This window comes from Myxine glutinosa, chromosome 8, assembly GCF_964187855.1.
Source record: "Myxine glutinosa chromosome 8, kmMyxGlut1.1, whole genome shotgun sequence".
In the NCBI taxonomy this organism is placed as follows: Eukaryota; Metazoa; Chordata; class Myxini; order Myxiniformes; family Myxinidae; genus Myxine; species Myxine glutinosa.
The window spans coordinates 90227152-90241411 of record NC_136268.1 but is presented as its reverse complement, the minus strand read 5'-3'; the positions used below and the strand labels follow the sequence as shown (position 1 = coordinate 90241411).

The following is a 14260-nucleotide window of genomic DNA, read 5'->3' as shown; positions in this document are numbered from 1 at the left end:
CGGCTTTCATGTAAAATTGAAACAGTCACAGAGTCCTACACTGACGACAATGTACACACTAGAAAAGATGAAGGATGCTAGTCAAAAGCGTCAAACCATCAAAGCAGACAGGCTTCTGTTCCAGCGGCTTCTTGTGGCACAGGACTCCGGACGTGATATAGACCTTAAAAGTATTCTGAGTCATGAACTAACACCGGTACCACTCTCATTGGCAGACACGGCAGGAAGCCTACGTCCTACGAATAAAGCTGCGCTCGGGAAGATCTTGGAGGGTGGAGTAACTGTCGAGGTCCTGCCAGTGTCTTCGCTTAAGACATGTTTTATCATAGATGGTCAGGCATTGGTACAAGCCATTGGAAAACCAACGGGGGCAAAGTCATTTGGAGATCTGGCTGATGTCTTCAATGCATCAGTGTTCAGTCATTTCAATCAGCACTGCTCAAGAGTCGATGTGGTTTTCGATCGATATCGTATGACATCAATCAAGTCTGGGACCCGGGAAAGGAGAGAGGGGCGAGTACGTTCTATCCGGCGCAAGATCGACAGCAGAGAGATTCCACTCCCTGCCAACTGGAAGCAGTTCATGGACTTACCAGAAAACAAGGCAAATCTGACCAACTTTCTCAGCGATCAAATGATGTTGGAGGCAAAAAAGAGCCGACCCACTTGTGAGTCGATCACTGCAGGTGGGTTTGAGGAATAAACCAAAGTAGCATCGTCACTGGGGTCTGATGTTGAACAGCTGCAATCATCTCACGGGGAGGCCGATACACGTATAATAATGCATGCTAAGGCGGCCTATATGGATGGATACGAACGGATCATAGTCTCGTGCAGGGACACCGACGTATTGGTACTGCTCACACACTTCGCGGGACAATTAAGTGGAGAGCTCTGGATGAGAGCTGGCACAAGGCAGCAACGGCGTTATGTGGCTGTGCACGACATACAGTTGACACCGACCATGCAGCGTAACATCCTGACGTACCATGCGGTTACAGGATGTGACACAGTCAGTCAACCAAGTGGACACGGGAAAAAGACGACATGGAAGGTATTCCAGCAACACGGAGCATTGCTTAATGACCTCGGACGTGGCACACTGTCAGAATCCACCATACGGAGTGTGGAAGAGTTCTTCTGCCGCATTTACTCACCAGCTTCGGACGAAACTAACATCAACGATGTGCGATACCGCATGTTTCAAAAGGGCACCAAAGACCAAGAAAAGCTTCCGCCAACTCGAAAATGTCTTGAGCAACACATCAAACGCGCACACCACCAGGCTCAGTTGTGGTACCAGGCAGATGTACCAATCCCTGAAATCGAGTCGCCCATTGGAAGTGGATGGTACGAGAATGCTACGAGGAGACTACACCCACACGTCAGTGTGGACGATCCTCTGCCAAACGAGTTCACAGACATAGTCTGCTGCAAGTGCAAAAATTGTGCAACTGCCAGATGCTCTTGTAGGGCCAAGAACCTGAAGTGCATAGCTGCGTGTACCTGTAATAACGGAGTGTTTTTTTTTTTTGTATACTGAATCGAGGCTCGTGAAAGAGCTGACAACCGCGAGGGAAAGACAGTAAAGGGGGACCACGAGGGAAAGACAGCACAGGGGCACCACGAGGGAAAGACAGCACAGGGGGACCACGAGGGAAAGACAGCACAGGGGGACCACGAGGGAAAGACAGCACAGGGGGACCACGAGGGAAAGACAGCACAGGGGGACCGCGAGGGAAAGACAGCACAGGGGGACCGCGAGGGAAAGACAGTACAGGGGCACCACGAGGGAAAGACAGCACAGGGGGACCACGAGGGAAAGACAGCACAGGGGGACCACGAGGGAAAGACAGAACAGGGGGACCACGAGGGAAAGACAGCACAGGGGGACCACGAGGGAAAGACAGCACAGGGGGACCGCGAGGGAAAGACAGCACAGGGGGACCGTGAGGGAAAGACAGTACAGGGGCACCACGAGGGAAAGACAGCACAGGGGGACCACGAGGGAAAGACAGCACAGGGGGACCACGAGGGAAAGACAGCACAGGGGGACCACAAGGGAAAGACAGCACAGGGGGACCACAAGGGAAAGACAGCACAGGGGGACCGCGAGGGAAAGACAGTACAGGGGGACCGCGAGGGAAAGACAGTACAGGGGGACCACGAGGGAAAGACAGCACAGGGGGACCGCGAGGGAAAGACAGCACAGGGGGACCACGAGGGAAAGACAGCACAGGGGGACCACGAGGGAAAGACAGCACAGGGGGACCACGAGGGAAAGACAGCACAGGGGGACCGTGAGGGAAAGACAGCACAGGGGGACCACGAGGGAAAGACAGCACAGGGGGACCATGAGGGAAAGACAGAACAGGGGAACCGTGAGGGAAAGACAGCACAGGGGGACCGCGAGGGAAAGACAGCACAGGGGGACCGCGAGGGAAAGACAGCACAGGGGGGCCGTGAGGGAAAGACAGCACAGGGGGACCGCGAGGGAAAGACAGCACAGGGGGACTGCGAGGGAAAGACAGCACAGGGGGACCACGAGGGAAAGACAGCACAGGGGGACCACGAGGGAAAGACAGTACAGGGGGACTGCGAGGGAAAGACAGCACAGGGGGACCACGAGGGAAAGACAGCACAGGGGGACCACGAGGGAAAGACAGCACAGGGGGACCACGAGGGAAAGACAGTACAGGGGGACCATGAGGGAAAGACAGTACAGGGGGACCACGAGGGAAAGACAGTACAGGGTCCCCGCGTGTGTCACAACCCATACAGTGTGGCAATTGAAACGGACTCTGAGTGACTGTTATTTCATTTCATGTACATGTAAACTTGCACATATGCAATTAGCAGCATTTTCAGTCCATGGTTACTTGTTTATATGACATCAATATCATGTTCTTACAAATATTACTGGTCAGCGAATCTTAAGTTTCACTAGGGGGGTGGGTTATGTTTGTTGTAATTAATCAGTCTTATTCACAGTTGTAAACCAATTGTCTGTTACTGTTATGTGAGGGAATAATAATGAAGTGATTTTGATACCTAAAACATATGCATGGGATGTTTATTTGTGAAGTTATTGCAATTTTTGTTCTATGTTTACGGTGAAACCGAAATAATTATTCGGCATTTTTTTGTATTTTTTTGCCATTCTTTGTAAAATTTCCCGATATTATAGTATAAACCAATATTTTTACAATATGTATTGTTATTCTGCTCATTTTGACACCAAAAATAAGTTTGTAACTGAATTATTGGTCATTTTATTGACATTTTTGTATTTTCGAGAAAATCAGATATTTCGCGATTGACCTCTTTCACAAAATAACCCACTGTGAGGTCCCAAATCAAAATATCAAGTGTCATCCAGGCTAATATTGCTCAGGAGGTGTCATGGTTCAATCCTAGCATTGGTGCCAGCTTGTAACAAACAGTTACCCCTCATGTGATTTCTGGGCCCCTTTTCAGATAATATTCCTAGTCTATATATATATATATATATATATATATATATATATATATTGTTGTGGATATGAGAATGTTTTTTTGTTGTTGTTGTTGTAGTGTAAATTGTTGTTAAAATATCGCCCTCCTTACTCCAGTGTTGTATAAAAGTCAAAGGGCGTTCCCGTAGTTAGTTCCATAAAGCATACATGAAGGACACCATAATATCCCTGTTCAGTAGTTTATTTCCTTATTATGTGTATTAGGGTAAGGCCTTGTCTTCCATTAAGATGACACTCCATTGCACCAGGTGAAATAAGAGTAGATTCCGTTCACATTCCCTTTTCGTCAATTGCCATTCGCATTGCCAACTACAATTGCCGCCATTAAGCATGTGCTCAGCTCGGGGAAGAAGGGCGTGCCCGCCCATCGTCATCAAGGGTGGAGTCAGAGGGCCTGTGCCCACCAATCAGGGCCGAAGCAAGCTCACCGAGGGGCGTGTCCTAAAGGCCGGCGGCTTGATCGCCTGAGGCGCTATAAAAGCGCGCGCGCAAGAGCCGTGTGCGTGGTTGGACCAAGCGAGAGACGTGCAAAGAGAGGTGCGTCAGAGAGTTGGCAGTACACAAGCAGCGCAGAGCAGAGAGGAGGGAGAAGGAGTTCTGAGAGCAAGCATAGGGAGAAGGAGTTCTGAGAGCAAGCATTGAGAGAAGGAGTTCTGAGAGCAAGCATTGAGAGAAGGAGTTCTGAGAGCAAGCATTGAGAGAGAGTCCTGAGAGCAAGCAAGAGGAGTACCATGAGCAGTACCAGCAGCTTTAAACTCCACCAAGCAGCGTTGGCTCCACCAGGCAGCTTTAACTCGACCGGCGGAGCTCGTCCCGCGGCAGCTCGCACGACCGCAGCTTGGGCGTTGACGGCGGTGCCGACCGTGGCCGCGGAGGAACGGAGCTGCCGCTCCCGGCCCGACCGTGCCCCAGTTCCAGTGGACCTTCCTCTCCCTCCAGCCATCCACCTTCTGCCATTCCTATCATCATTCCCCGCGTGAGTCTGTCTTTGTTTGTTCTGTCCCTGGGTATTAATTAAGCCTGTATAGTTAAGCTAAGTTTCGCTGTGTTGCCTTGCCTCTTCTGTAAATTATTTTATTATCCTTCCTTCTCCTTGGTTACTTTGATCGTGTAAATAGTAGGAATAAATTTAGTAGCATTTCAAACCTTTTTGTCTTCTTCTTCTTCTTCACATCCGTGTCACCTTTGTCTTTTCCCTATTGAATACCTGTGGCGCGATTCGGCCAAAGTTCGGGAATCGGGTTAGTCGGGGTGACTGTTAGGGCCGCGGTGCCATCCGCTCGGCAAACCAACATCTTATCCGCGGTCCGTAACAATATATATATATATATATATATATATATATATATATATATATATATATATATATATATATATATATATATATATATATATATATATATATATACAAACTTGGCATTTAATATGGAATTTTTTTTTGTGGGGGTGAACTTACTTTTCAAGATGTCTTAGAACCAAAAGTTCATTGGAATTATGTTGAAATTATTCGAGATTTTGTTAATGTGACCTTTAAAAGAAACAAAAACCACATTTGACATTTCGAAACAAATAAATTGATCCTTGAAAGTGATGTAAACTGATATCGAACTCAATTCATGGACAGTACTGTGTTAAACTTCTGTACGTTTTCCAGAAGTATCTCTTTATTTTGCACATTAGCCCAATTTTTTTTTAACAAAAACAAAAGTTAAATTACGACTGGGATTACGGACAGTAAAATTACAGTTCAGTACTTCGTGTAACCCCCACGAGCATTCAGGAGAGCACGTACACGTTGAGGCTTGCTGTTCACGAGATTTGCCAAGGTTTGGACAGGAATCGCTTGCCATGCAGTGACAATAGCCTGCTGCAATTCACGCAAAGAGGTCGGCTGCTGGTCCAAGTGGTCGATTTGACGCGTTAATTCTGCCCACAAGTTCTCTATCGGATTCATATCCAGGAACATGGCAGGCCACTCCATATGCTCTACACCACGGTCAGCAAGAAAGTGTTGGATCATGCGAGCACGATGAGGTCGTGCATTGTCATCTTGGAAGACAAAGTTTCCTCGAAAGGCTGCACGAGCAAATGGAAGCAATGTTTCTTCCAGAATGGCCCTGTACTTGATCTGGTTCAGGTTTCCATTCAGAACAACCAGGTCAGTTTTGCCCCGTGCATGAAAAGCAGCCCAAACGGTCAACCCACCACCTCCAGCTTGGACTCTTGGCACTATACAATCTTTGTTGTAGGCTTCATGCACTTGTCTGTGCACTCGGACGCGGCCATCTTGACGATAGACCAGAAATCTAGACTCGTCACTGAAGATCACGTTATTCCAGTGTCCTGGCTGCCAATGACGGTGCTCTCTGGCCCACTGCAATCGGCACTGGCGGTGTTGACTGGTCAGGCGTGGCTTTCTCAGGGGATGCCTGGCACGATAGCCTGCTTGAACCAGTCTTTGGTTGACTAGCCTTCTGGATACAGGCACATTTGTCAGTTGCTGCCACTCAGCCCTAAGCCGATTAGCTGACTTGGTACGGCCGTTGCGGACTAACCGGTGCAGCTGGCGATCATCCCTCCCTGTGGTTCTGTGGGGAGTCCTGGCCTCGGTATTGGAGTAGGGACACCCCTCTGAGCATTTCGTTTCAGGATCTTTGACACCTGACCTTGAGTGATGCCATACTGCCGAGCAATAGCACACTGTTTCATGCCATAATTTCGTAAAGCCACCACTCCATGACAAACAGCATTGTCGAGTTGACGGACCATCTCCAGAGGAAGCGGCAATAACTTTTGGAGACGTGCAGCAGTTGTTTTCCACTAATACAGAACGCAACAACCCTTGTGTACCCGACTGTGAAGCCAATCATCAAATGCACCTGTCCGTACATTTTGCCACACCACCTGTGATATAATCCTGTTGTTGACTTCTTGCTGCGACAGACAATCAGTGACATGGTTCTTTTAACAAATAAATCACCAAAGTGTAAAAGAAACTCACCAGATTGATATACTGAGTTAAGAAAGTAAATCCAAGTCAACAACAAAAAAATATTCCATATTAAATGCCAAGTCTGTATGTCGATGTGATATTTCAGTTTTTTCCTTTTAATAAATTTGCAGAACTTTCTAAAATCCTGTTTTCTCTTTGTCATTATGGGGTATTGTGTGTAGATTGATGAGAGAAAAAATGAATTTAAACGATTTCCACATAAGGCTGCAACATAACAAAATGTGAAAAAAGTGAAGGGGTCTGAATACTTTATGAATGCACTGTATCTTCCACCGCCAAAATAGCACAGACAGGAAATTGCTGAGATTTATGAAGAATTCGCGGCGGACGTTTCCATCATCATGATTAAATGTTTAACTTATACGTAGTCAACAATGTGGGGAGAGGGGCAAAGCTTCGTTCATGTATCGCCACAGACGGCAAATTGCCGAGATATATTAAATAATCGCGGCTTTTCGCCGCTTGATATATCTTACACCGCCCAAGTAACACAGACAGGAAATTGCCGAGAGATATTTCTTCGTTCTTATTTGATAAATTATGTGGACATACACTTTAAATAAGTTTATTTGAAATCTTCAATTTAAAAAATGTCATTTACTTGCCATTTGCTCTTTCACAGTTTTATTTCAACTCTAATTCGACATCTCATTTCATTTTTCACAATCGCTAACTTGGTGTTCTTTTATGACTTTTTCTCCTTGCCTTATTCGAGGGATGTTCATTATGTTTGGGGCATCATTGAACAGCTGTTTCATCAATCATTACCAATCTGGTGCGAAAGTATTTTGTTAGTGCAGTGTATGAGTACCTGTGTCTGTCTAGCTTTGGCTCACTTCTGTCTTATGCTTTCAATATTAGGCCACAGAGTTACTGATCGACCCTCATGTTTCCAAGCTATGAAACACATATAGATGTTTCTTCATGGCCACAGCAATGTTACCAAGACTGTAACAAAATTATGGGATGCCAAGACATGCAATTTGCAGGAAAAAGACACCAATCTCTCCTTTGGTGCTCGACTCAAATCAGCTCCAAATGGTTTAGGGTATGTGAATTGTAAGGTACCCTGCCTCTAATTTGACATCCACATGGCGTTAGGACAGGTCTTTAGCTTGCAGGACTCTCATGTCGATACTCTTCAAGAGGATGCTCCATAAAGGGCGAAACTGGGTCGGCAGTCAATTTTGGGAGATCTGTTGATTCACTGCGTTTGTGCTGATGCCTTGTGGGATTTGTTTTAAGTTGTTAACACAGCATCTGGTAATATAATTCACTCGCCTGCTATGGAGTCAAAATGCAGGCCTTACAGGTTTGCTCTAAGCTGGCATGATAGTGTGTGTGTGATCAAAAATAAGTATGAAAAGGTACAAGATGTGAAGAAGATAAGTAAGCTCACCAAGTGATCCTGCCATAATGGCCCTGAGCTTCCTTTTATGACTGAGGGAAAGAGTAAAAGTGCAGTGTTAGGAATCCTGTCCTTCAGCCTTTGTGATGCACATGTGCTGAGTTGGGCACTTCAGCCACTTAGTAACTATGCACATTCATTAAAGGTTGTGTACAGAGTTTCCATTTGCCTTGAGAGTCCTGCAGATGCAAATGTAGTTTTTCTTGCATTGTCAGGAAATGTGGATTCTGATTTAACATTGATACTGTTACCATTGACACAGAATGTTAAATTTTCTGTTGCAAAAAGAGAAATGAGGAGAAAGTTTTGGGTGGTGAGATGACAAAACTGGCTGGTCGGGGCTAAATAGCCTTTTAAACTTAATACAGTCGACTTACTCTACACAGATATCGATATGATAATAACAATTACAAACTGAGTAATTGAATTACAAATTCATTCAGTAATTAGTAATTCAGTAATTGAATTACAAATTAAACAATTACAAATAATAACAATTACAAGCAAATTTGAATTGATCATAATTCCTTGACAAATTGAATAGTTTGAGCTGCCAATCAAATTGAATGAACTGTCAGCCCAGTGTTTCACAGGCAAGGTGATTCAGCAATGTGTGTGCCGTCCCTTGGATGGACGTCAAACTGGGCGTCCCGTCTGCTGGGATTGGTGAGTGGAGGGTAAAGGATCCCATGGGGTTTTTCACGAAGAGTAGGCGAGTTATCGCCGGCACAATGAACAAATTACAAATTTCTGTCCTGACTTTCTGAGTCGGAGTGTCGACCTGACCGGGATTGTAGCCGAGTGACTGCTACGGCAGCATCAAGGCTCTCCCTAGGTCTTAGGATATGGTACACGATGATGATGATGATGATAAAACAAAGTAAAATGATTGTCCTTATAAAATCATATGTTGATCAGATGAAGTGTGAATATTGCCAAAGACACTATTAAAGCCTGCTGATAAAACGAAATGCAAATTTAATGAATGCTGTATTTGTTCGTTATTAGATCTCGATCAGAAAAGCATTGATACTCACGTGGTTCTGTAGTACCACATAGTGACCGCAAACAGGACCAGTAGGAGGACCATGAGCACTGCCAGAATAACAATAGCCATCTGCCGAGAAAAACTCGTTAGATTTTTTCAGTTTCACATTGGCTCTGATTTGTAATTAATTACCAATTAATAAATAAAACAAATTATATCATGATGCATCCACATACCAAAGTTGGCAGAGTATCCTCAGAGCTGTACCGTTTTCTGCAGGTTGTGGAACTGTCCACTTTATATTTGTATAACAGTGTCTTACTCCATCATTGATGGTTTATGTAATTGCTGAGATAAATGTTCAGCCTTAAAGCGCTTACAACCACAAAGGATAACTAGAACAGCACTCGGTAGAGCGCATACCTCCGTCAGGCTGAACAGTTTACATGTTGTATCCCATTGCTGGGCCGCATCTGGATCCGGACCTGAACCAAAATCTTCCTTGTCACACACACCAAACTCTCCACCTAGTGTCATCTGAATCAGTCGACAACATTTTACGATATCGTGTTGTATATTGTTTTTGGCCCTATCTCTCAATGGTGAAAAATCACTAAAGAAATTCTAGAAGCCAGATCCGGATCCAGATCTTCACCAAAATCTAATCAATTTGTCCGTTTTCATAGCATCAAGCTGAGCAAGGTGTGAGGCCCAGAGGGGACAGCATTATTACATCAAGCTACGGATGAAGTCCTTATCGGTGGATATGAGTTACAGTGTGCCAAGGAAGGACTTTGAATGACGGATGATACCAAGTCAGTGACAACTTAGGTCTTAGAAGTCACTTAAAAGTGTGGTTTGCCCAAGAAAGATCATGGCTGATAGTGAGACCCAAGAGTTTGAGTGACTGAACTTATAACCTCTTTGAGAGGGTTGTTGAGAAAGTAGATGGGAGGGTTTTTGGTTTTTTGGAAAGATAGTGAGTATATGGGATTTCTCAGGATTAAAAGGCATATTCCAAGTATTTGGCTAGTTTGTGATTTTGTCAACATCTGAAGAGAGGGAAGAAGCTGCTGCCTTCTATCTGAAGGATGAGGGATGTTGTCCTGTTGATGCATAATGGCATTGAAAAATGATGCATAATGGTATTGAAAAATGATGTACAATGGTATTGAAAAATGATGCATAATGGTATTGAAAAATGATGTACAATGGTGTTGAAAAATGATGTACAATGGTATTGAAAAATGATGCATAATGGTATTGAAAAATGATGTACAATGGTGTTGAAAAATGATGTACAATGGTGTTGAAAAATGATGTACAATGGTGTTGAAAAATGATGTACAATGGTATTGAAAAATGATGTGGAATCGTGTTGAAAAATGATGTACAATGGTATTGAAAAATGATGTGCAATTGTATTGAAAAATGATGTGCAATGGTATTGAAAAATGATGTACAATGGTGTTGAAAAATGATGCATAATGGTATTTAAAAATGATGTACAATGGTATTGAAAAATGATGTACAATGGTATTGAAAAATGATGTACAATGGTGTTGAAAAATGATGCATAATGGAATTGAAAAATGATGTACAATGGTGTTGAAAAATGATGTGCAATGGTATTGAAAAATGATGTATAATGGTATTGAAAAATGATGTACAATGGTATTGAAAAATGATGTGCAATGGTATTGAAAAATGATGTACAATGGTATTTAAAAATGATGTACAATGGTATTGAAAAATGATGTACAACGGTATTGAAAAATGATGTACAATGGTGTTGAAAAATGATGCATAATGGTATTGAAAAATGATGTGCAATGGTGTTGAAAAATGATGTACAATGGTATTGAAAAATGATGTATAATGGTATTGAAAAATGATGTACAATGGTATTGAAAAATGATGTGCAATGGTATTGAAAAATGATGCATAATGGTATTGAAAAATGATGTACAATGGTATTTAAAAATGATGTACAATGGTATTGAAAAATGATGTACAATGGTATTGAAAAAGATGTACAATGGTGTTGAAAAATGATGCATAATGGTATTGAAAAATGATGTACAATGGTGTTGAAAAATGATGTGCAATGGTATTGAAAAATGATGTACAATGGTGTTGAAAAATGATGTACAATGGTGTTGAAAAATGATGTACAATGGTGTTGAAAAATGATGCATAATGGTATTGAAAAATGATGTACAATGGTGTTGAAAAATGATGTGCAATGGTGTTGAAAAATGATGCATAATGGTATTGAAAAATGATGTACAATGGTATTGAAAAATGATGTACAATGGTATTGAAAAATGATGTGCAATGGTATTGAAAAATGATGTACAATGGTATTTAAAAATGATGTACAATGGTATTGAAAAATGATGTACAATGGTATTTAAAAATGATGTACAATGGTATTGAAAAATGATGTACAATGGTATTGAAAAATGATGTACAATGGTGTTGAAAAATGATGTGCAATGGTGTTGAAAAATGATGCATAATGGTATTGAAAAATGATGTACAATGGTGTTGAAAAATTATGTGCAATGGTATTGAAAAATGATGTATAATGGTATTGAAAAATGATGTACAATGGTATTGAAAAATGATGTGCAATGGTATTGAAAAATGATGTACAATGGTATTTAAAAATGATGTACAATGGTATTGAAAAATGATGTACAATGGTGTTGAAAAATGATGTACAATGGTATTGAAAAATGATGTACAATGGTGTTGAAAAATGATGTACAATGGTATTGAAAAATGATGTACAATGGTGTTGAAAAATGATGTACAATGGTGTTGAAAAATGATGTACAATGGTATTGAAAAATGATGTACAATGGTGTTGAAAAATGATGTACAATGGTGTTGAAAAATGAAGTACAATGGTGTTGAAAAATGATGTACAATGGTATTGAAAAATGATGTACAATGGTGTTGAAAAATGATGTACAATGGTATTGAAAAATGATGTACAATGGTATTGAAAAATGATGTACAATGATGTTGAAAAATGATGCACAATGGTATTGAAAAATGATGTACAATGGTGTTGAAAAATGATGCACAATGGTATTGAAAAATGATGTACAATGGTGTTGAAAAATGATGTATAAATGTATTGAAAAATGATGTACAATGGTGTTGAAAAATGATGTATAATGGTATTGAAAAATGATGTACAATGGTGTTGAAAAAGGATGTACAATGGTATTGAAAAATGATGTACAATGGTATTGAAAAATGATGTACAATGATGTTGAAAAATGATGCACAATGGTATTGAAAAATGATGTACAATGGTGTTGAAAAATGATGTACAATGGTATTGAAAAATGATGTATAAATGTATTGAAAAATGATGTACAATGGTGTTGAAAAATGATGTATAAATGTATTGAAAAATGATGTACAATGGTGTTGAAAAATGATGTATAATGGTATTGAAAAATGATGTACAATGGTGTTGAAAAATGATGTACAATGGTGTTAAAAAATGATGTACAATGGTATTGAAAAATGATGTACAATGGTATTGAAAAATGATGTATAAATGTATTGAAAAATGATGTACAATGGTGTTGAAAAATGATGTATAAATGTATTGAAAAATGATGTACAATGGTGTTGAAAAATGATGTATAATGGTATTGAAAAATGATGTACAATGGTGTTGAAAAATGATGTACAATGGTGTTGAAAAATGATGTACAATGGTGTTAAAAAATGATGTACAATGGTATTGAAAAATGATGTACAATGGTATTGAAAAATGATGTACAATGGTATTGAAAAATGATGTACAATGGTGTTGAAAAAGGATGTACAATGGTATTGAAAAATGATGTACAATGGTATTGAAAAATGATGTACAATGATGTTGAAAAATGATGCACAATGGTATTGAAAAATGATGTACAATGGTGTTGAAAAATGATGTACAATGGTATTGAAAAATGATGTATAAATGTATTGAAAAATGATGTACAATGGTGTTGAAAAATGATGTATAAATGTATTGAAAAATGATGTACAATGGTGTTGAAAAATGATGTATAATGGTATTGAAAAATGATGTACAATGGTGTTGAAAAATGATGTACAATGGTGTTAAAAAATGATGTACAATGGTATTGAAAAATGATGTACAATGGTATTGAAAAATGATGTATAAATGTATTGAAAAATGATGTACAATGGTGTTGAAAAATGATGTATAAATGTATTGAAAAATGATGTACAATGGTGTTGAAAAATGATGTATAATGGTATTGAAAAATGATGTACAATGGTGTTGAAAAATGATGTACAATGGTGTTGAAAAATGATGTACAATGGTGTTAAAAAATGATGTACAATGGTATTGAAAAATGATGTACAATGGTATTGAAAAATGATGTATAAATGTATTGAAAAATGATGTACAATGGTGTTGAAAAATGATGTATAAATGTATTGAAAAATGATGTACAATGGTGTTGAAAAATGATGTATAATGGTATTGAAAAATGATGTACAATGGTGTTGAAAAATGATGTACAATGGTGTTGAAAAATGATGTACAATGGTATTGAAAAATGATGTATAATGGTATTGAAAAATGATGTATAATGGTATTGAAAAATGATGTACAATGGTGTTGAAAAATGATGTACAATGGTGTTGAAAAATGATGTACAATGGTATTGAAAAATGATGTACAATGGTATTGAAAAATGATGTACAATGGTATTGAAAAATGATGTACATTGGTGTTGAAAAATGATGTATCATGGTATTGAAAAATGATGTGCAATGGTATTGAAAAATGATGTGCAATGATGTTGAAGAATTATGTACAATGGTATTGCAACAAGTTCAAAAATACAAAAAAGTGGGTATGAATATGGTTCGTATGCATGATGATGGTGCGAGTTGTCACTTTCGACAAATCTCTTCCCTTCGTTGGCATTCTCACAAGCATTGTGCGTTTTGCGATGGTTGTATGGTTAAAAATGGGTGGTGAGCAGGTGAGCAATTGAGCTGGTGCCAGTGAAGGGTAAAACCTGCACAGAGAAGCGATTAAAGTGACAGAGTTGTGTGCTATCCCTCTCCCACTCTATTCCTATGAGCATCGTTGGCTGCAGTTGCAGTAAATACAATGTGAAGTCTGATGCACATACTGTAGGTACAGCAGACTGGCCAGGTCGTTGGTATGATGACGACTGCCCTTGATGTCCAAAGTGGACACAGCTGTCTGCAGATGCTGCGCAGTGATACCTAAATTGGTGCCACCACTGACTTTCATGGGCACATTTATCCATGATGTA

The 14260-nt window shown here is 40.4% G+C and overlaps 1 protein-coding gene across 1 annotated transcript in view; it reads right to left on the bottom strand.

Moving 5' to 3' along the window:
• Window positions 1-14260, bottom strand: part of CDH23 (cadherin related 23) — a 216953-nt gene that overhangs the window by 72954 nt on the left and 129739 nt on the right. The window contains exons 25-26 of the mRNA XM_078783508.1: window positions 8974-9053; window positions 7928-7968 (exon numbers count right to left, since the gene is read on the bottom strand). Of these exons, the coding sequence (XP_078639634.1) occupies window positions 7928-7968; window positions 8974-9053 (121 nt within the window). The remainder of the gene's footprint in view (window positions 1-7927; window positions 7969-8973; window positions 9054-14260) is intronic.